This window comes from Saccopteryx leptura, chromosome 1 (genome assembly GCF_036850995.1).
Source record: "Saccopteryx leptura isolate mSacLep1 chromosome 1, mSacLep1_pri_phased_curated, whole genome shotgun sequence".
NCBI lineage: Eukaryota > Metazoa > Chordata > Mammalia > Chiroptera > Emballonuridae > Saccopteryx > Saccopteryx leptura.
In genome coordinates this window covers 380,196,695-380,217,483 of record NC_089503.1, presented here as the reverse complement: position 1 = coordinate 380,217,483, position 20,789 = coordinate 380,196,695, and the positions used below count along the sequence as shown (strand labels likewise).

Sequence of the window (20,789 nt, the reverse complement as noted above, 5' to 3'; positions counted from 1 at the left end):
AAGGCATTTTGGAAAAAAGTGGCAAGAATCACAAACAGGGTGGGGCATCAGGGATGGACGGATGGATGGACGACAAAGAGCAGTGGGAGGGGGCTCTGAGCCGGGGGGGGGGGGGGGACTGTAGCTCTGTGAGGGCGGGACCTGGGTCTCTTTCGTTTGCCCTTAGACTCCCAGCACCGAGAGCAGTGCCAGGCTTAGACTGAATGCCCAAACAACAGGGGCTGAGTGACTGACTGGGGATTGAATGATGAGCTCACGGGCGCTCAGGGGGTACGGTTCCATTCCACCATCATCATTTCGCACCTCGTGTGCTCTGTGGCCCAGAGCCCAGTGTCGGGGGCGGGAGAAAAGCCCGGGAGCGTGTGGTTTGACCTGCTCGTCTACAGACAAGGCATTATGCTTTCTTGTTCAGGGTCTTCATTCCTCTCTTGTCCGGGTAGCCTGCGAGGGCAGGGTTGGGGCTCGGTCCCAGGCCTCCTCATTTTTAGCCTACATTGGTTCTTCTTTTAAAATAACACTGTCTTCTGCTGAATGTAATAAATGCTCATAGTAAGGAATTTGGGAAAATCTGAATAAAGTATAAGAAAAAAAAATAAGCCCAAACTCTCCAGGAACTCACAGATAATTGTGTGTGTGTGTGTGTGTGTGTGTGTGTGTGTGTGTGTGTATGTAGATGTGTCTATCTAATCGATCCCTATACTAACCAGTCCTTTGGGTGTTTTCAGTCTTTTATAGCCCTAGTGGCCCTGGCACGGACGTCTGGTCCTGACCTTTGACGGCATCCCTGACTACTTCCCAGCACCCTCTCTGCTCCGCAGGGCCCCTGCATCCCCTTCATACGGGCCGAGTGTTCAGGGTGGAATGGAACCCCCATTTGGGACGGAGTTCTGCAAACATTTCTCAGAGTCAAACATTTGTACATGCCTGTCATCACCACGTCCACACTTTATTAGATTTATTTGTGTAATTGTCTCTCTGCCCTACCAAACGGTGCTCTTGCTCGCCGCGGTATTTTTCCAGCTCTTTGCATGGTACTTAGGAGCTCAACAGGAATTTATCAGCGTGGGTGAATCAGTGGATGAAACTGTACGGACAGCAGTGAGGGGGTCTGCATTTGCAATCCTGGTGGCCTTCCAGGAGTCAGCTCAGATCCCCTTCCCCACTCTCCCGATGGCTGCCCCCCGACTCTGCCCACCTGAACGGATGGTCTGTGCCTACGGTCCAGGATGGACATCCAGCCAGGCCCTGAGGCACACACAGAGCCCGCTCTGGCATGCATGCAGGACGCTGAGAGGGACAACCAGGACTGTAATGAGGGCACCGTGCCTGGGAGGACAGCCCAGAGTCCAGAGTGGGGCCATGTGCTCAGGCCCCCCTGGGGTCCCAGGGCCAGGGCCAGCCTCCCCTAACAGGACCCTGAGGCTCTATCCTCACCGGTGACAGCAGGCCTTTGTCCCAGGACCCCAGGAGATGAGGACCAGTGGGAGTGGCCAGCAGGGAGCTCCTCCCCACCAGGCTGTGTCCCCATCTCCCGCAGCCTTTCTCTGTGTGATGGAGGAGGGGCGTGGCTTCCCGGGAGCGGGAGGAGATTGGCTGCGGGGGCCATGTGACAGTGGTTTCCCCTTGGCCAGGAGCCCCTCTGGCTCTGACGGGCAGTAGAGACTGGGGTGTTGAAATTCCTCCTTCTCCTGCACTTCACAGCTGTTGTCCAGAGAGCTTCCACCCTCCCTCTCACGCTCGGCCTGGGTCCTGTCCTCTGTGCCCAGTGCATGTCACGCCAGGGGCCCTCACCCGCTCACTCATGTGCTGGCACAGCCTCCGTGACAGTTCCGGCCTCCGTCCCCTCCTCTCCATTCTGGGCGATCAGGCCTCATTCAGACAGACAGAGCTGCCTCCTACCTCTCCGCTCTGCCTGTCTCTCCTGTCCTCCACCCCCTGCCGTGCCACCTGAATGTCCTCCCAGTCCCAGCTTGGATCGGGCCTCACAGACTCTCTCTTTTTATGAAAAGCCAACCAGCTAATCAGCCAGCAAACCACCCAGCCAGCCACCTTTCAGTGGCTCCTCCTCCTCAGCCGGCACTGGGCGGCCTTTTCCTCGCCCGGTCTTACTGGCCGCTGCCCCGCTCCAGCCTGGTGAACCCCCTGCCTTCGGCTCCCTCCCCTCGGGACTTTTCTCCATCAGGCGCTTTGGTGTGCTTTTGTCGGGAATGCTATCTTGGAAGCCCCCACCCCCGGCCACTGGCATGTGCCAGTCTTCTTTCTTCCTCTTTGACCCAGAGTCCTGCTACTTCCTGTGGTGAGTTTCCAGATCACCAGCCAGAAATTGCTCTTTCCTCCCTGCCATCTCCCGGCTGGCTGGGAGCTGCACCTCCTCCCCTGTGTGCACCCTGGTTGCTTAGGCACAGGCCTCCCCAGCGAGGCTGGTAACTCGAGTGATGATAGGGTTGATGTTTGGTTCATCTGAAGCACCCAGGAAATGGCTTTATACCTGCCAGGCACTCAGGATGGATGGATGGATGGGTGGATGGATGGGTGGATGGATGGATGGGTGGATGGATGGGTGGATGGATGGATGGATGCTTGGCCTTGGAGACTTGGTATCTGCTTGTTTTCTGCCCCAGTGAGACAAAGCAATGTCTATTCTCTTTATCATTTCTCAAAATGAGAAATCAATGGGAAAAGCCCTAAGTTCACATTTACTCCCAGGTCAGAGAAATGTCACTTCGGGGAGTTTTCAGTTTCACTTTCCCAGCAAGATGCCCCTTTCTCCCTTTCTCCCCTTCTCCCACTCGGCAGCGGGCACAGAGAGGACTGAGGCCCAGGAGCTGACTGGTGCATTCTCGGCCTTTCCCAGAGCGGAGGGGAAAACCGTAACCCAGGCGGCTGCTAAAAATAGCTCCCCCGGTCCTGGAAAGAGAGCTTGATTATTTTTGAAAGTGTTCCCCGTCCCCTTCCCAGCCCCGCCTGAGGCTCACACTTTCTTGTCCTGAGGTTGTTGGGGAAGTAACAATGGGGACCATCAGCCACGAGCGGGCAGAGCCCCATCTGGGAGATGGGCCGGCAGAGAAGTGGGGATACCAGTCGTCTGCGTGCTTTCATTTCTTGTCCTAATCAGAGATGGGGCTCACTCCCAGCAACTCTTAGCCCTGAGTGGGGACAGTGTGGTCGATGTGGGGGCTGGAGACCTGGTTTGAGTCTGAGCTTTACACTTGGCTTTGCATCTTTCTGAATCTCAAATATTCTCATCTGTAAAAGGCGGGCGGGTGGTGGTGGTGGGGGGTCGGTAACCATATTTAGCCTGCAGGAGTGCGGTGAGAGTTCAAGATAAACCTTGAACATGGTAGGTGCTCAAAAATGATAATTATAACTTTATTATGATTGGAGTCACTAGATTTATAACATAACCCTCCCATTTTTGGGGGGTGAGGGCGAGTAAGATAGGACACATGATTAGCCAGTGTGATAGACTAACTTGAACCATGTGAAATTAATGGTTTTGTAGATTCAACCTAATTGAATACTGTCAGCTACATGTAGTTCAACCTAAGAACACAGTGATCAGTAAGCTTTCTGTGAAGGGCCAGGTAGTCAGTGTTTTGGCTTTGTGGACCACAGGGTCTCTGTCGCACGAAGCGGCCATGGAGGAACCTAAATGAGTGGGTGGGCTGTGTTCCAGTGAGACAGTGTTTACAAACACAGCCTGCGGCTGGATGTAAATTTGCCAAGCCCTCTAATAGTATATGAGATTCACTCATATAGAGAACGTTCTGTAATATAGACAAGTCAACTTTTCAGGTTATCATCGTAAATATAACTGTGGCTTGTCTGTGTAGCTATTAATAGTGTTTCCTATTACTAGGCACTTTCTAAGTGCTTTACAAATATTAGCTAATTTAGTCCTCATGAGCATGTACTATTATTATTTTCCTGAAGAGGAAACTGAGGCTCAGAGAGGCTCAGTAACTTGCCTGAAATCGGAGAGTTAGAGTTTATGACAGTTGAGTAGGACCCAACCAAGTGTGTGGGACAGAGTTGGGTGCTGGTGGTTCAGACAGCTTCGGGGTGGAAGCATGTATAAATAGGGTTGTGAGGGCCCCTGAGCCTGTTGGCTGGCCCAGAGCACGAGGGGGTGGTCTTCCGAGGCTTGAAGTGGGAGCAGGTGTGGGTGGTCGGTGGGGAGGTAGGAGGCAGATAGAAAAGCACACACTCTCCCTTGGGGAGCCAGGTCTCAGGGGAGCTGGGCCAGGGTCTGTTTTCTGGGTGACCCCCAGTGGCACACAGGGGTCAGTATATAGGGAGGGATCTCCTGCCTGTGAGACAGGAAATTGTTTACATTCCTTACGTCCCATGCAGCAGCTCTGGGGAGCTCTGGGCCCCGTTCCCAGACCCGAGCCTCAGGGGACTTGGTGGGGAGAGGAGAGCCAGGGAGCAGGCTCCCCAGGATGCCTGAGAGGCCCTGTCAACCCCAGGCACATGTGGACCCTACCTATGCCCTTTGTCTGGACATTTAGCCACAAAAATATATAATTTAGCCACTGGTCAGAACTCTAGACTCACACACACTGTGCTGCTGCTTCCTCTGTGCCTTTGCTTATGCTGTTCCCCTTGCCTGGAATGCCTTTTCCACCTTTGACCCTTCCTTAATTCTCTCATCTTGTTCAAGACCAGCTCAGGGTCATCTTCTCCCTTCCTGGGCTAAGGCGGGGCCCCTTTCCCGGTGCTGCCGCCACACCTGTCTCTCTAACCCTCCTCTGTTGACGGCTTGACTCCCCCGGCTCCCACACTAGAAGGGACCCTCGAGGAGAAGAACCACACCTTGCTTAATTGTCGCCACCCAGGTCAGGGTCTAGCACACAGGCTAGAAGCTGGTTAAAAGAATGTGTGTTCAAGTGTGACGCTCTTGTCCTCAACATGCGGTCCCTTTGGCCATAGGATGTGGTTGTTGGCCAAGTGGCCTGACCTTTGGGAGTCTTAATGTCATCATCGGTAAGAAGGGACAGTCGTGTTATTGGAGAGTTTCAGAGAATGAATGAGCTAGAGCACTCGCTTGTCAGCCCAGTGCCTGACTCCTCGTAGGCATTTTGGAAGCGGCCAAGGACAGACCACAGTAGCATTTCCTTGCGCTGTTATCCTCACGTATGTTTCTGGGAGGGGAGGGGGAGTAGGAGGCAATTTGAATACCCTGAAGCCACACAGCATTGGTCCCAAGAGCTACAGGAAGGGTTTATGGGTCAGTGTGGGCCCTGCGCCCTGAGCACTGAACTTAGAGTCCAGAGTATTCAGTTGTGAGCTCCAGCTCTGTCTCTTAGCAGCTGGTGGTGCTGACAAGTCACGTCACAGCCGCTGAAGCCTCCGTATCATCATCTGCAGAAGGGATAATAGTAATACCCACCTCACAAGATCACCGCGAAGCTGAACCGAGATTGCAGAGGTGTGAGAACACCTGGGCCCAACTCACAGGAAGTAATTATGAACAACTGAGTCAGATCCTGTAGACTCTTTGAGAAAGCTCTGAGCAGGTCTCCGATGGGGGCATTCCTCAGACATGTGCACTATAGCTTCGTGGTTTATAGCTTTAGCATCAGAGTCACGTGTCTGAATCCCTAGCTATGCCATAACTGCTGTGTGTCGTTAGGCCAGTTACTTATAACGTCTCTGAACCACAGGTTTATTTATTTATTCTTTTCTTTAACTAACTTCTTTCAAATGATGCCACCTATCGCAGAGTTGTTATGGGGATGAAATGTAGATATAACCGGGTGTCTGCCAAATACCAAAGTCGCAGTATTAATATTAACCTGCTTCTAGGTATGACTTAGGGGTAAGCATTAATGACGTGGGGCTTTTGAAGTTTTAATTAATGCAAAAACTGGCGTATAGAGGAGCTGGGGGCCAGAGCATGGGGGTGAGGGTTAGGATTTTCCTCTTTACAGACCAAACGGGAGTTCGGCGCTCCCGCAATAGGAAGCACTTCCTGGCTTGGGGAGGAATGTGGGAGGAGCGCCCAGTGCCCCTGGGGAGTGCCCCTGGGGAGATCTTTGGGAGTGAGATCCCGCCAGACGGTGTGAAAGAGCCGGGAGTTCTTCCGCCAAACCCTGCCCTGGCGCCGAGAGGAAACTGAGGCCCAGATAGGAAAGCACCGCGATTCCCCGACCCACAGCTGGCTGGTGACGAGCCCGCGTCTCCTGAGTTGAGTAAATATGTTTCCCCACAATGTGGAAGGGTGTGACAGTAAGGAGGAGAAGTCTGGCAGGGGCCAGAGGGCTGGAGGGACACCTGTGACAGTCACAAGATGTCTAACTGGTGGTGACCAGATGGCTTGGTGTCTCCGAGCTGCTGGTTGGTCTGTGTTTAGGAACGAACAGTCCTAGGAGACCTTGTTTCCTACAGGGAGGAGAAGGGGGCGGGACAGGGAGACAGGAGAGGGCGGGCACGGAGCTGTTGGTCCTGGAGAAGTTTCCATGGAGAGAAAGGTGGGTGGTGGTGGGGGCAGGTTAAATCCCTCCGGCTCAACTTCAAGTCCACTGAATCTTGTTCCGTTGTTGCTTCCTGTTTTTCCATGTTGCTTCTGAATTCTTTCTAATATGGGAACCACCATTGCTTGTCTTGGTAAAGGGATTTTGCAGAAATGAATCCCTCTGGTCACCTCCACCTTTGCTACTCCTCCCTGCCCAGAGTCAGGGACAAGGGTTTACCTGTCCAACTGGAGGTAGCTCAGAGCCTGGGGGGAAGCTCAGATCCTCTGGTTCAGACTTCGCAGTCGCCAGAGGCACAGCTGGGCGGCTTCTTAAACCGGACCGGGCTAGTGTCTACCGTGCCCGGCTCGGTGGCCCCGTCCGAGGCTGGGGAAGGGCTCCTGGTGGCGGCCCCTGTCTTCATGGAGCCTTCGCTGGAGCTGTGGAGAGCCAGTATGTAAACACATGAAAGATAAACTAATGCAGGGCCGCCTCCGGGAGTGTGTCACTTGAAGCTCTCCTGAGTCTATTGAAAAGTCTGTCACCGAGTTTATGGAGAAAGGTTAAAATGGAGCTGGTAAAAAAAAACTCCAGAATGACAATTAAAATGCGTAATGATTTATGTGAGAGGCCAGCCCAGATGACTGAGTTGTTAGCCCGGTGGTGAGGGCTTCGGAAACAAAGCCCTGGTCTCCAGCAGCTACCCTGAGTTCACCAGGGACAAGTCATACCACACTGGACTGCTCTTTCTTGGATAAGGTTCTAGAGCTTGGTTCCAAGGAGGGCCTTAGATTGGGCATGTCTCGAGTTCCACGAGGCTTTAGGAAGAGTCTCCTCTGGTGTCTGCATAGAAAAGGGGGTAGGTAGCTCTGTGGGTTTGTGGACTGAGGGCTGGTTGCAGGGCTGTTCCCTGAGCACGTTGCCGACTAGCTTGGCCATTCCCACGTGGGTCTGTCTGTTCCTGCATTGTGGTCCGCATTTTCAGCAATGACGTGAGTCAAGACCGTGGAGACAGTCTGATCATTCTGTTCATGACCCAAATCTAGAAGAAACAGCTAAGAATCCATACTTAAAAATACCTTAACCCTCTCCTCCCCAATATGAAACCTTTAAGCCAGGTATCCCCAAACCCCAGAATGAACCAAGTGAGCGAATGAGTGAGCCCTGGAGAACAGGGGTGGGACTCCCCCCGACGGAGATGGAGGAGGTAATAGGAGTGTCACCCCTGACCTCCTGGAAGTCCGGTTTGGGACTGTACCCCTCCTCTCTTCTCTAGGGACGCAGAGGGGGGAAGCGGAAGTGTTTGCGTCAGGAAACATGGGAGAGGGTGGTGGGGAGGAAGTGCCTCCAGGCAGAAGGAGCAGGAGAAAGCCGAGATGCTGTGGGCGAAGGGAGGGGGCTTGGCCGTCCGGCTGAGGGCTCCTGGCAGCTGAACGAAGAAGCTACGGTGGCAGAGTGGCACTGTCCCCGCCTTCCTGGCTGCCCTGCCTGACCATATTCTGTGCTCTCTGTTTTCCCACCCAGATCACAATGAGGACCTAGGGCACCTGCCTGTTGACTGTCCCCCCCTGGCCCGCAGTGACCATGGCCCCCCGCAAGAGGAGTCGCCATGGCCTGGGCTTCCTGTGCTGCTTTGGGGGCGGGGACCTGCCCGAGATCAACCTCCGGGACAATAACCCGCTGCAGTACATGGAGTTCTCCAGTCCCATCCCCAACCCGGAGGAGCTCAACGTCCGCTTCGCAGAGCTGGTGGTGAGTGAGGGGCGGGGAAGGTGCCCACACTGCGGCGGGGGGCGGGGTTGGGGGGGAATGGCTGGAGCCGGCCGAGCCAGACAGAGGGCCGGGGCCCGTGTGTCGGGCTCTCACCTCTGAAGCTCTGCTGGGGGCTGAGGCGGCCTCCCCAGGACCCCTGAGCCATGTGGGAGAAAGCCGCTTACCATGAAAGGCATCCCCGGAAGAACGGACCTACCTCTCATACCTCCCTTGGATTCCAGACCTGAGCAGGCAGTGGGCGGTTAGGCTGCTGTGAAAAGAGCAGGTCCAGGCTTTGGTGGCCTAAGGCGGTGAGCACCTCAGAGAACACCAGAACACGTGGCACCATTCTCTGGTCTGTTCTCTGGAACTCCCTGGGGTCTCCTCTGAGCTCAGGAAGAAGAGGCAGGGTGGGTGGACACCGGGTCCCGCAGAGCAGGTGATGGCTGGTTAGAGTGTGGGAAGGGGAGACGCCTGTGTCACGCCTGAGATTGGCTCGGGTCTGGGACGCCTCTGTCCCACGTCCAGCCTTAGGAAGGCAGAGCCTCTGTCGCTCACACGGGCATCAGCCCTTCCTGACTCTTTGGTACCCGTCGGGACCAGGGCAACACTACGCCTCTGTGGGAACCCCTATGTGTGCAGCTTCCTCCTCCGACCACAGGAGGCAGGACGGGACAGACGCACGATTCCTCTCTTTGGAGGTCTGGTGGTGGGACAAGCCGTCATGGCAGAGGGAGTCCCGCCCGGATCGGGATGCGGGACCTGGGCCCGGGACTCAGACTTGAACCCTGGCGTAGGGCAGCGTGATGAGCACAGACTTACTTACCAGGGGCTCTTGGTCACTCAAGCTCCTGGCTGACCAGAAGGGAAACCATGCAGTGTGATTTGGAATGGGAATCCATACTTGAATTTGATAACAGATGTATCTGACTAAGACCGTCTAGCCCTTCAACTAACAGGACGCTCTGAGATGAGACCATGAAGGTGGTGTGCAAAAGTGTCCCACCTCCCTCGTCACCCCAGGTTTAGGAAGACTCAGCGCAGTGTTTCCTAGTGTAGACGGACGAGTGGCTGTCGGCCCTACGAAGGGCTGGCTTTTACTCAGAATACGGCTGCCGCCAGGCGTGCAGGCTTCCACACCCAGCGACCCTCCAGGTCTCTGGTCACCAACGGGGTGTCCTACAACTTAACTCATTTCTGACACTAACTACCCAGAATTAATGCAGACCCCACGGGGTTAAGGGGTCAGGCCCACAAGACTGCCCCCGACTTCATATGCCAATCACAAGTAGGGAGTTCCCAGGTTACCCACATTTCGTTTGACTTGGCTACAAATTGGGGGTTCCCACGATCCCTTCCTCAACGTTCAATAATTTGCTAGAATGGCTCACGAGGACTCAGGGAAACACTTTTCTGACTACTACCAGCTTATTATAAAGAGTGTTAGAGAGGGCGCGAATGAATAGCCTGATGGAGGGGCACATAGGGTAGGACCCGGAAGGGAGAGGGCAGGCAGGCTCCTGTCCCAAGCACGGGACCTGTCCCAAGCATGGCTCCTGTCCCAAGCACGGCTCCTGTCCCAAGCATGGCTCCTGTCCCAAGCATGGCTCCTGTCCCAAGCACGGCTCCTGTCCCAAGCACGGCTCCTGTCCCAAGCACGGGTCCTGTCCCAAGCACGGGACCTGTCCCAAGCACGGGACCTGTCCCAAGCACGGGTCCTGTCCCAAGCACGGGACCTGTCCCAAGCACGGGACCTGTCCCAAGCACGGGTCCTGTCCCAAGCACGGGTCCTGTCCCAAGCACGGGACCTGTCCCAAGCATGGGTCCTGTCCCAAGCACGGGACCTGTCCCAAGCACGGGTCCTGTCCCAAGCACGGGGCCTGTCCCAAGCACGGCTCCTGTCCCAAGCACGGGTCCTTCTGTCCCTGCGGAGTCTGGGGGGTGCCCACACCCTCCCAGCATGGGAATGGGTTCGACAACCTGGAAGCTCCCTGAGCCTTGTCATTTAGGGGGTTTTATAGAAGTTTCTTCATGTAGGCACGACCAAGTCTTAGCTCAGTCTCCAAACTCTCTTCTCTCTCTGGGGTTTTGGAAGTGAGGCTGAAAGTCCTAGCTTTCTGATAAAGCCTTGATCTTTCTGGCAACCAGGCCCCCCATCTGGAAGCGATCTAGATCCCACCAAGAGTCACTTCACTAGAAGAAAAGAGGCTCTTATCACCCAGGAAATTCCGAGGGATTTAGGAGCTCTGCACCAGGAACTGGGAACGCAGATCAAAAGTGAATTTTTTTATATTATCGCAGGCAGGGGCATTTTCTTGGACAGTATGTGTGAATTTTGATGGAAGAACATGAGGAATATTCTTTTCTTTGGCCCTTTTATTCAGCATCTGTAGTGAGCAGGGCTCCCAACCAGGTACATTGAGAATAGCAAGGATGAGCCAGAGAAGTCTTATCTGTAAGGAGACGCACTATTGATCAGCTATTGATCAAATAAATGAAAAATGTTTATTGAGAGACTGAGTATGCTGGGCTCTGTGGGGGTTGGGATTTAATGGTGAACCAACAGGCACGGCCTCCGCCTCTGAGAAGTCTAAAAAGGGAGACTAATCTTGAACAGTAATGACAGGTGTGGTGGGTGTTTGGAAAGAGAATGGGTCAGGGGGCCTGTGGAGAGTCTAGCAGGGAGCTTTATTCTAGAATAGAGGTCGTGATGGTCCCTTTGAAGCAGTGACATTTCCACGGAGATCTGAAAACAGAGTGATGGTTAGATACATGAATGGGGGTGCAGAGCAACCACAGAGGGCCCCACACAGAGAAGTGCAGGTCCTTTCGGGAAACACTGTGAAGATGAAAATAACTGAGCATTTGGGTTTAATTCTAAGGGCTACAGAAAAAACCACTGAGGGCTCTAAGCAGGGCTTTGAGGTGATCCGATCTGCTTTTCTAAAAGACCATTCAGGCCTGACCAGGCGGTGGCGCAGTGGATAGAGCATCGAACTGGGATGCGGAAGGCCCCAGGTTTGAGACCCCAAGGTTGCCAGCTTGAGCGCGGGCTCATCTGGTTTGAGCAAAGCTCACCAGCTTGGACCCAAGGTCGCTGGCTCTAGCAAGGGGTTACTCGGTCTGCTGAAGACCCCTGGTCAAGGCACATGTGAGAAAGCAATCAATGAACAACTAAGGTGTCGCAACGTGCACCAAAAAACTAAAAGACCATTCAGGGTGCTCTGTTGAAGAGGGCTCCTAGTAGACCATTAGAGGCTCTGGGAGCCGTCCAAGCTAGGGAGAACGGTGGTTGAGACTCGAGAGTTAGCAGTGAGGATGGAGAGAAGTGGACAGACTAGAGAGCTGTTGAGGAGAGAATGTAGTAGGACTTGCTGAGATGGGTGCGCGGGCAGGAATCCAGGAGCGCCCAGGCCTATGACATGGGGAAGGGGTGGATGTTGGGCCCTGCGGGCACTCGGGTTTAGGAGATTGGGATGAGGAACTCAGTCTGCATCAGCTATTCTCTCTGTGTCAGTGTTCTCATCTGTGAGATGCGTTTTTGCAACTTTAATGAGTAAACCTAAGCACTTAGAACAGTGTGTGGCACCTAGCGACCCTACGTAAGCGTGTGAGGCGCCTCAGCCTGGGAGGCAGTGGGGTCCCAGGGGCCAGTGCTCAGGAGACTGGTGGGCTGGAGGTCCAGGTTTCCGAGAGTGTGGGATAATGACTGAGCCCTGGGAACGACGGAGAAGGCCTCACCGAGGGAGGCGCCGAGGGAGGACGGTGCCCTGGGCGACTTGGACCCCTAATGGTGGGAGAGAAGAGGAGGAGCCATCAAGGGACCCCAAGAGGAACCTGCAGTGAAGCAGGGGCTTCTGCCCAAGAAGGTGGCTGTCGTAGAATCCGGGCAGAGAGATTCGATAAGGAGGCAGTGGGGTCCCAGGGTTCACAGGGTCACGGGGCATTTGGGCTGAGCCAAATCACCAAGAAATGTCCACTGATTTAGTGACAGAGACCACTGGGAAGAAAAGACAGGTTCGCAAATGACCGCAATGCAGCGTTGAATAGAACTGACCTGGAGTTCGGAAGGAAGAGGCGTTCTCCCCCCGGGAGGCTGTGGAAGGCTTGCTGCAGGAGGCTGGCTTTGAGCGTGGGCATCAGGTCGGGTCCACTGGGTGGGAAGGAAGGAAGAGGCGTTCTCCCCCCGGGAGGCTGTGGAAGGCTTGCTGCAGGAGGCTGGCTTTGAGCTTGGGCATCAGATCGGGTCCACCGGGTGGGAAGGAAGGAAGAGGCGTTCTCCCCCCGGGAGGCTGTGGAAGGCTTGCTGCAGGAGGCTGGCTTTGAGCTTGGGCATCAGGTCGGGTCCACCGGGTGGGAAGGAAGGAAGAGGTGTTCTCCCCCGGGGAGGGTGTGGAAGGCTTGCTGCAGGAGGCTGGCTTTGAGCTTGGGCATCAGGTCGGGTCCACCGGGTGGGAAGGAAGGAAGAGGTGTTCTCCCCCCGGGGAGGGTGTGGAAGGCTTGCTGCAGGAGGCTGGCTTTGAGCTTGGGCATCAGATCGGGTCCACCGGGTGGGAAGGAAGGAAGAGGCGTTCTCCCCCCGGGAGGCTGTGGAAGGCTTGCTGCAGGAGGCTGGCTTTGAGCTTGGGCATCAGATCGGGTCCACCGGGTGGGAAGGAAGGAAGAGGTGTTCTCCCCCCGGGGAGGCTGTGGAAGGCTTGCTGCAGGAGGCTGGCTTTGAGCTTGGGCATCAGATCGGGTCCACCGGGTGGGTGGCCAGGGAGGGCAGTCTGTCTCTGCCTCCCTGCCTCTCACCTAATAATAATAATAATAATAAAGTATGGGGAAAGAGTACAGGCATCGGAATGTTTCACCCTTATACTCTGGACGTTACTTTCACTGTTTTCCGTTTTTGAAAATGAAAAGGTTAGTAATGCTGTGCTTTATCTTAATAAGAGTTTTGCTTTTGATTTGAAAAACCTCTCGGTGATTCAGCTGAAGAACATAGTGTGTGTGCCCCATGGCCCATGAACTATTTCTCGGATGAGGCTGAGCATTGCCCATGAATCACAGGCAAAGGATCTTCAAGACGAGAGCTTTTAAGGGACCACCAGCACAGCCAAACCTATAAAGCCATCCCAAACCACCCACAGAGCTACTCCAAATTTGATGAGGTCAAAAACTTCTTGGTTCTGCTCAAAAAAGACGATGCAGGCTGCCGGAGCCCAGGCCTTGCGCATGCGCAGTCTTGTCTCGAGGTTGGCGCCTGCCTGCGGGCGGGGCTGCCTCTGACAGGGTCACCTCCCCGGGAAGCAGGTCAGCGCCTCCCTGGGCCTGGAGAGCCCTTCCTGCCCCGAGAGCCGCTCCGCCTTCTGGTCCTCACCAGCTCCCCGCAGCCTGTGCCGGGACCCATGCTGGAGTTAGGGGAGCCTGAGAATTTCTGGAGGAGAGATTGGAAGGTCCGGGAGACTTTCAGAAAAAAGGGACAAAGGCTGGATCTGAAGAATGGTTCCTTTCTTTGTCTGGCCTTGACTTACAGTGTTGAGGAGCTTAAGAACGACATGGGAAGGAAACCAAGAACCCAGGCTAGGAGGACTAAGGGCTAGCAAAGCATTGATGGAGAAGGCGTGCAGGAGGAGCGCGGATTTGCCGGACAGGGTGGGGTGGACGATCCGGGCAGGTGTGGACGGCAGCGGCTCAGGCTGCGGTGGGAGCCGGGGGGTGGGCTGTGTTTCCAGCAGAGGAAGAATCGCCCTGTCCTACCTGTGACCCTCTCTGGGAGGAAGACGGAAGGCTGAGTAGTAAGTTCAGGGGACTTGTAATTTCCCGGAGGGCTGAATACTCACCTCTGGATCCCAGACACTTTTCTTGCTGTCTTTGCAGGATGAACTGGATCTCACCGACAAAAACCGGGAGGCTGTGTTTGCTCTGCCCCCTGAGAAGAAATGGCAGATCTACTGCAGCAAGAAGAAGGTACCGTCCCTGACCCCTGGCACTGCCGCCGCCCCAGGGCCCGCGGCCCAGGGCGCGCTTGCTGTATTTATCACACACCAGCACGCTGCTTCTGGATTGGGGAGGAAAGACAGTGAATAAGTCAGGATACACACACAAAAATACCCTGTTCCCGTGGAACTTGCGCTCAGGGAAGTAACCCTTTAAGCAGGTGCCTGCGGGGTTCCAGGAGGGGTGCTGGGTTAGGTAGGTCAGGAGATGACAAATCTGGACTCCCTTCGGTGCCTAAACCAGAGCCTGGAGGCCCTGCCACCCTGGGCCACAGCCTGGGCCAGGCCTCGGTTTGGGAGGGGTGGGGCTTGGCCGTCTCTGGATCCGTAGCACCTGCCTTCTGCCAGGCTTGGCTTCACGAGGCAGCACGGTATTAGGGTCACACTGCAGGGTGACACGTCAGTCTCCATTCTCCCGCCCCTTTCCTCCCTCCCCTCTAGTTCATTAAAAGATGTCGTCAGCTCCTGACCCCTGGCTGGCCCTCCCTAGAAAGGGATGCTTGGCCTCCTCCTTCAGGGCTTAATTGAATGTTCTCGCCTCCCCTCTGCGTTTCTTCCGTCTCTGCCTTTCTCTGTCTCTGTGTCTCTTGTCCCTGATGTAAGCCTGTCCGTCTCTCTCATCCCATGTTTCTTTCCCTGACCCTCCTCCCTCCTCTCCCCTGCACTCTCAGTTTTTCAGACTTGCAGCCTGTTGTGCTGGCTTCAGAGTGTAGGTGTTTGGGAGTTAGGACCCGGCGATCCCTCCGCTGGTATCTGTCCCATCCGAGCTCCGTACTGAGAGGGTCAGACTTTGTACAATTGGAGGATTAGCATCAGATGCCATTTTAGAGCTGGAAGGAATTGAGAAACCATTCCATTTAGTCTTTTATTCTACATATGGGGCAAAACAACCCTAGAGAGGCAAGGGACCCCCCCCCCCAAAGTCACGGGCCACTTCTGGCAGGTGACTGCACCGTTGCTTGAACCCCGGCCAGCTGGAGTCTGAGGACCTGTGACGAGTTGTATGGCCTGCATACACTATAAGTCACTGTCTGGTGTGCTCAGTGCACATGGATTAAGCACCTGCAGAGCGCTGCGTTCTGTGTCTAGGAGTCTCATTGTCAGGACAGCAGCTCTTAAAAACAATTCAAGTCGTGGGAGGAAAGGTGGGAGGAATGAGAAAATTAATTTCAGGAATAATTAACTGTGTCTCATGATTCCCCCTCCCACTTTCCAAATTGAGTTACTGTAAGTTGATCTCTTATACAAACAGCTAAAAAAATAAAAATAAATATATGAAAGTGTAAGGACTTCTCTTTCTCCCAAGTCAAATCGTCTGTAATTCCCCATCACTTGCATACTTCTACTCTTCCCGCGGGGTGTGCTTCCTCTGTCAGTAAGGCCCTCTCCGCCTCCCTTAGCTTCAGTAGTTATCTTTGCTAACTCGGCCCCGCCCCCTACCATCTCACCCCCTCAAGAGCCTCACGTGTTACATGCCCCGAGGTCCCCATGGCCCGCGGTGGACAGTTCTCCCATAGAGTGCTCTTCACTGTGCCTCTGACGCTATGGAAGGCAGAGATTATGCCTTTGTGTCCAGTACTTTCAGGACTCAGTACAGTGGTGACTGACATGTAGTAGGTGCTCGCTAAATGCATATCGAGTGGACAGAGGATGAGCCAGCACAGGCAGGGGACTGTGTGTTTGATGATGCATTTGTTTGTGGTTCTGTGACTCCCCCTGCTCCAAGATAGAAGATAGACTTGGGGGTGGGGGGCTCAGGCATGGAGATTTAACACGCAGAGTCACATAACATCACACAGACCCAGTCAAGGCAGCGTCCCCACTGGTCTAAAATTTGGATTTCATGAAAACCAAATCGTGAAGCCTGAGTGGATAGAGCTGAGGGGTTCAGGGCAAAACCCGGACTGGCTGGCAGACAGGCTGTGGAGGAGCTGAGTTTTCACGCTGATCTGGAAGCAGGAGACTGGCAGAGAGCAGATGAGGTGGAGGAATGTCCACATGGGGCAGGGACAGGGACAGAGACGGGGACAGGAAGGAGCGGGGTCTGTGTAATGCCCAGAGCCGAGCCTTTGGCCGAGGGAGAGGGCTGGGTTTTCAGTCAACATCAATGTTTATACAACTCCCACCTCTCTTGCCCACACGTGGGGAGGGATTGAGGCTATTTCTCGGACCTGACATCTGGGTCAGAAGGCTACTCAGTGTTGCTACACAGACCTCTCCTGAGTCTTTCCGAAACCCAAAGAGAGCGTTTCTCTTTCCCTCTTTTGGTAGAGTTCCTATTTAATGAGCACCTGCTACATGCCAGGAGCTGCACCACGTGCTTTACATTAGTGCTTCTCAAACTATCTGGGAGAAAGACCAAGTTTTTAAATTTCCAAATCGTCACAAACCAACTGCTTTTGTAAAATACAATGAAAATGATAGTTTCAGAAAAATAAAACTTGAAAACCTATGTATAAAATAGCAGCACAAATTTTTATTAGCTTCAACAGATATGAAATTATATGTTGTTAAATAGAATCAGAAAAACAAGTAATAGGGACAAGTGAGTTTATTTTTCATTGTACATATTGTTCATTGAAAATGTATATATAGCTGCATGGTTTCTGCCCCTGCCATTAGCTGGCCATGAGATTCAGTGTTTATTATCCACGTTTTACCAAGGAAGAAATGGAAGCCTGGGGTTGGGTCACTTCCTGGATGTCTCCCCATCGGGGCAGGCTGAGGAACGCCTGTCCTTGGACCGAAGCCGAGGATCTCAGGCCGTGGGCCTGCCTTGCAGTTTGGTCCTTACAGTTTTTCTTATCCCAGGAGCAGGAGGACCCCAACAAGATGGCGACCAGCTGGCCGGACTATTACATTGACCGCATCAACTCCATGGCGGCGGTGAGTGGCCGCTGCTCTCCCGCCCCGGGCCCACCTCGAGAGGCCATGCGGGAGAGGGAGCCTCTGTCGTCTTTCCCTGCACCCCATACCCACTCACTGGGGATCTGACCCCAGATGTCATCATCCCCGCCTTCCCTGTGTGACTGTAGAGTCCCCCAACCATTTCAGTACGTCTTAACCATTTGTACATCACGCGGGCGTGGGATGATGGCTGGGCCAATAATTCTCCCCATTTTACAAATGAGCGGTGTGAGGCCTGGGGCCAGAACCAGAGCCCCACTCAGAGTCTGACACTCCGTCCCAGTCACCCATTCCCCGAGGCCTCACCCTGCCCAGAGGAGGGTGGCCGCTCACACCGGGGCTGGGGTGGGGGCTGGGAGGCGGCAGCCCCGCGCGACTCCACCCCGCGCCCCACCGACCTCAGATGCAGAGCCTGTACGCCTTCGACGAGGAGGAGACGGAGATGCGGAACCAGGTCGTGGAAGACCTGAAGACAGCGCTCCGGACGCAGCCCATGAGGTGGGGCACTGTTCTCCCTCCCGCCACCTGCCTCCCACCGCCCTTCACCCCGTGGTCCCCTCACCTTCCTGAAGCGTCAGACCCCGTGCTCTGTTCCCATTGGGGCCCCTTGGCCGACTCCACTCCCCAGGGGCCCCCTAGACTCTACTTCATTCCGGCTCCCACGCCCCCTCTCTCTGAGGAGGTGGGAGGCTGTCAGGGGGACAGCAGGGGAGGGGAACATAGGAGAATGGAATAAACCTCAGGTCCCTACGAGCTATCTAAAGGGAAAGTGAGGTGAGGTGCTTGTTTTTCTTGGGAGAATAGAACAGGAAGGAAGTGGGCTGTCCGTCCAAGTGCAAGGCTTATGAGAAAGAGCTCTGAGAAGGACCATTTCTCCTGAGTGTGGATGAGAAATACTCCAGCCACTAGGGGGAGATGTGGTGTCCATGGATGAGATTTTACCACCAGAGCAAAAGCAATAAAAAGAAAGGCAAGAAAAAGGGGGTGGATGCCTCCAAGGCTGGGGAAGAAACCCCCCCATTTCCTGGGCCACATAGTGCAAGGGTCCAAAGAGGGGACAAGAGCCACGGGTTCTTCTTATGTCTGGGAACTGGCTCGTACCCACCTTGTGAGAGCCATCTGTTAAATTTTCAACAGTTTTGCAAACTGGTTGTTATAAATAGATGTGATTAAAATGTAAATATATATTTATGGTTATATAAATTATGACAAAAACAAAGAATCAAGTACTTGAAACTTATCACTCCCTAATTACCTAGTTAGATTTTACTGTTATGTGTAATCTTCACTATTACATATGCTCTTGAGTTTGTACCTGTTGTATATGCATGGTGAAAATACTTTAAATGGTACATCTCTTCCCAACGCCACGTTCAGTGATATCACATTAATGTTGCTTGAAAATGGTTACGCTGGGAGTATTTATACCACGGCAGTTGGCAAACACTGCAATCAGGCCTTTCATTCCTTTCTCCAGGGAGCCAGTCTGTTAACTTTTACCAGCACTCTGGTCTCTGTGTGTGTGTGTGTGTGTGTGCGCGTGTGCGCGTGTGCGTGTGCGTGTGCATGTGCTGTCCGGGCTGAGCTCCCTACCCCAGCAGACTGGAAACAGAGCCCCAAGGAGAATGGAGCTCCTTCATATCCACTTGTTTCCCAGTTTGGGGGGGGGGTCTGGCATGGGAAGGGAGTGCAGGAAGGATGAGGGACCAGGGAACAGAGGGGTTTAGGGGGGAGGTGGCCACATTTATCTCCCACTTCGACTGATTTGTCCTTGCCTTGAGATACTTCTGATGACAAGTTACATACACATAGTCGTGGTGGAAGTTTTGTAGAGTACAGGAAAGTATGTAACAATGTGAGTAATACCTATTTTAATAACTTCATTTGAGAGCAAACTTTATTTTTTCTATGCCTATCTATATGAGATAGAAATACACCCAAATACTCTTGAAAGCAAACATATTAATTCTATGTAGTGCAGGGGTCCCCAAACTACGACCTGCGGGACACATGCGGCCCCCTTAGGCCATTTATCCGGCCCCCGCCGCACTTCTGGAAGGGGCACCTTGGTGGTCAGTGAGAGGAGCATAGTTCCCATTGAAATATTGGTCAGTTTGTTGATTTAAATTTACTTGTTCTCTATTTTAAATATTGTATTTGTTCCCGTTTTGTTTTTTTACTTTAAAATAAGATATGTGCAGTGTGCATAGGAATTTGTTCATAGTTTTTTTTATAGTCCAGCCCTCCAATGGTCTGAGGGACAGTGAACTGGCCCACTGTGTAAAAAGTTTGGGGACCCCTGATGTAGTGGGTCCTTCAGATTCATCTAGGACATTCCTCAGGTCATCAGTTATTGTTCTACTGAATCAAGGGTTCTAAGCGTGTGTGTATGAGTGTGTGTGTGTGTGTGTGTGTGTGTGTGAGTGTGCATGCGCGCGTGCCACAGATGACTCTAGCACCCAAATGAAACCTGCTGACTGCTTCAGAATTTTTAAAAATAGTAAAATAAAATAGATAAAATGAGGTAGGATTAAAAATAAACCAATTAAATTGAAATACTGTTACCAAATATTAAAAATTAGTGAGACAGCAATAAATGTGCCTTAAGTAGCAGGAACTAGCAGCCATCATAATTTTGAAGTGCTGATGAGTGTAAATGATATCTTGAGATACTGGCAACAAGTGTAATTTGATGTGAAAATCACTGTGATTATTTTGGGTGATAAAGTCAGTTAAAGATTCTTCGAATACCACTGTCATTTATTGCCTACATTTATATGAAGGAAATGCTAAGTTTCAGTGAAAGGTTATGAAATATGAAGGTACAGGCATACATACCTTGGAGATATTGGGGGTTGCGGTTACAGACCACCACAACAAAGTGACTACCACAATGAAGTGAGTCACGCGAATATTTTTGGTTTGCCAGTGCACATAAAGGTTATGTTTACACCATACTGTAATCCATTAAGTGTGCATTAGCATTATGTCTAAAAAGCAATGTATGCCCCTTAAAAAATATTGTATTGCTGAAAAGGGCTAAGCATCATCTGGGCTTTCAGCAAGCTGTAATTACTTTTTGCAGTATCTGTGAAGTATAGTCAAGCCACGTGCAATAAAATGAGGTGTGCCTGTATAACTTTATTAATCCATGCAAGTTCATGGATCCCTGAATGCTGGCAATTGATCCTTTAAAGGGAACGTGGACTCCAGGTGAAGGGCCATCCATTAAATGGATTTTAATGTTTTCTGCTGACATTCAAGATGACTCAGCTGTTTTCATAAGGATCCCTTGAGGAGTGCCTTGGTCCTTTGAGTCAGTGACTCCGATGCACCCCCACCCCTACCCCCACTCATGGTCAGAAGTCTTCCTTGTTGTCTGACTGTAATCCTCTAAATTCCCATCCTCCTAGGAGATGACTTTTCAGGTTTAAGAGCTGCAATAATTATTGTAATAATTATCATGATCACCTTCACATATACAGCACCATCGCTATACAACTGATAAACAATGATGTGTAAATGCATAGTATTTAAAAGCAAATTTGGCCCTGGCCTGGTGGCTGAATGGATAGAGCATCAGCTCTGTGAATGGACACCCCAGGTTCGATTCCTGGTCAGGGCAGATAGAAGTGACCATCTGCTTCTCCACCCCCCGTCTCTCCCTCTTCTCCTCTCACAGCCAGTGGCTTCA

General features: G+C 52.8%; 1 protein-coding gene across 6 annotated transcripts in view; it reads left to right on the top strand.

Moving 5' to 3' along the window:
- The window catches only part of DAAM2 (dishevelled associated activator of morphogenesis 2), a 125,300-nt gene that overhangs the window by 58,341 nt on the left and 46,170 nt on the right, over window positions 1–20,789 (top strand). For 4 of the 6 annotated variants that reach the window (XM_066359492.1, XM_066359486.1, XM_066359488.1 and 1 more), the window contains exons 2-5: window positions 7,980–8,207; window positions 14,070–14,159; window positions 17,000–17,074; window positions 17,499–17,593. In XM_066359492.1, coding sequence (XP_066215589.1) covers window positions 8,040–8,207; window positions 14,070–14,159; window positions 17,000–17,074; window positions 17,499–17,593 — 428 coding nt within the window. In that variant the 5' untranslated portion in view covers window positions 7,980–8,039. Of the gene's footprint in view, window positions 1–2,279; window positions 2,297–6,177; window positions 6,195–7,979; window positions 8,208–14,069; window positions 14,160–16,999; window positions 17,075–17,498; window positions 17,594–20,789 lie in introns of those variants that run through there. The other 2 variants (XM_066359491.1, XM_066359490.1) reach the window with 2 other exon arrangements.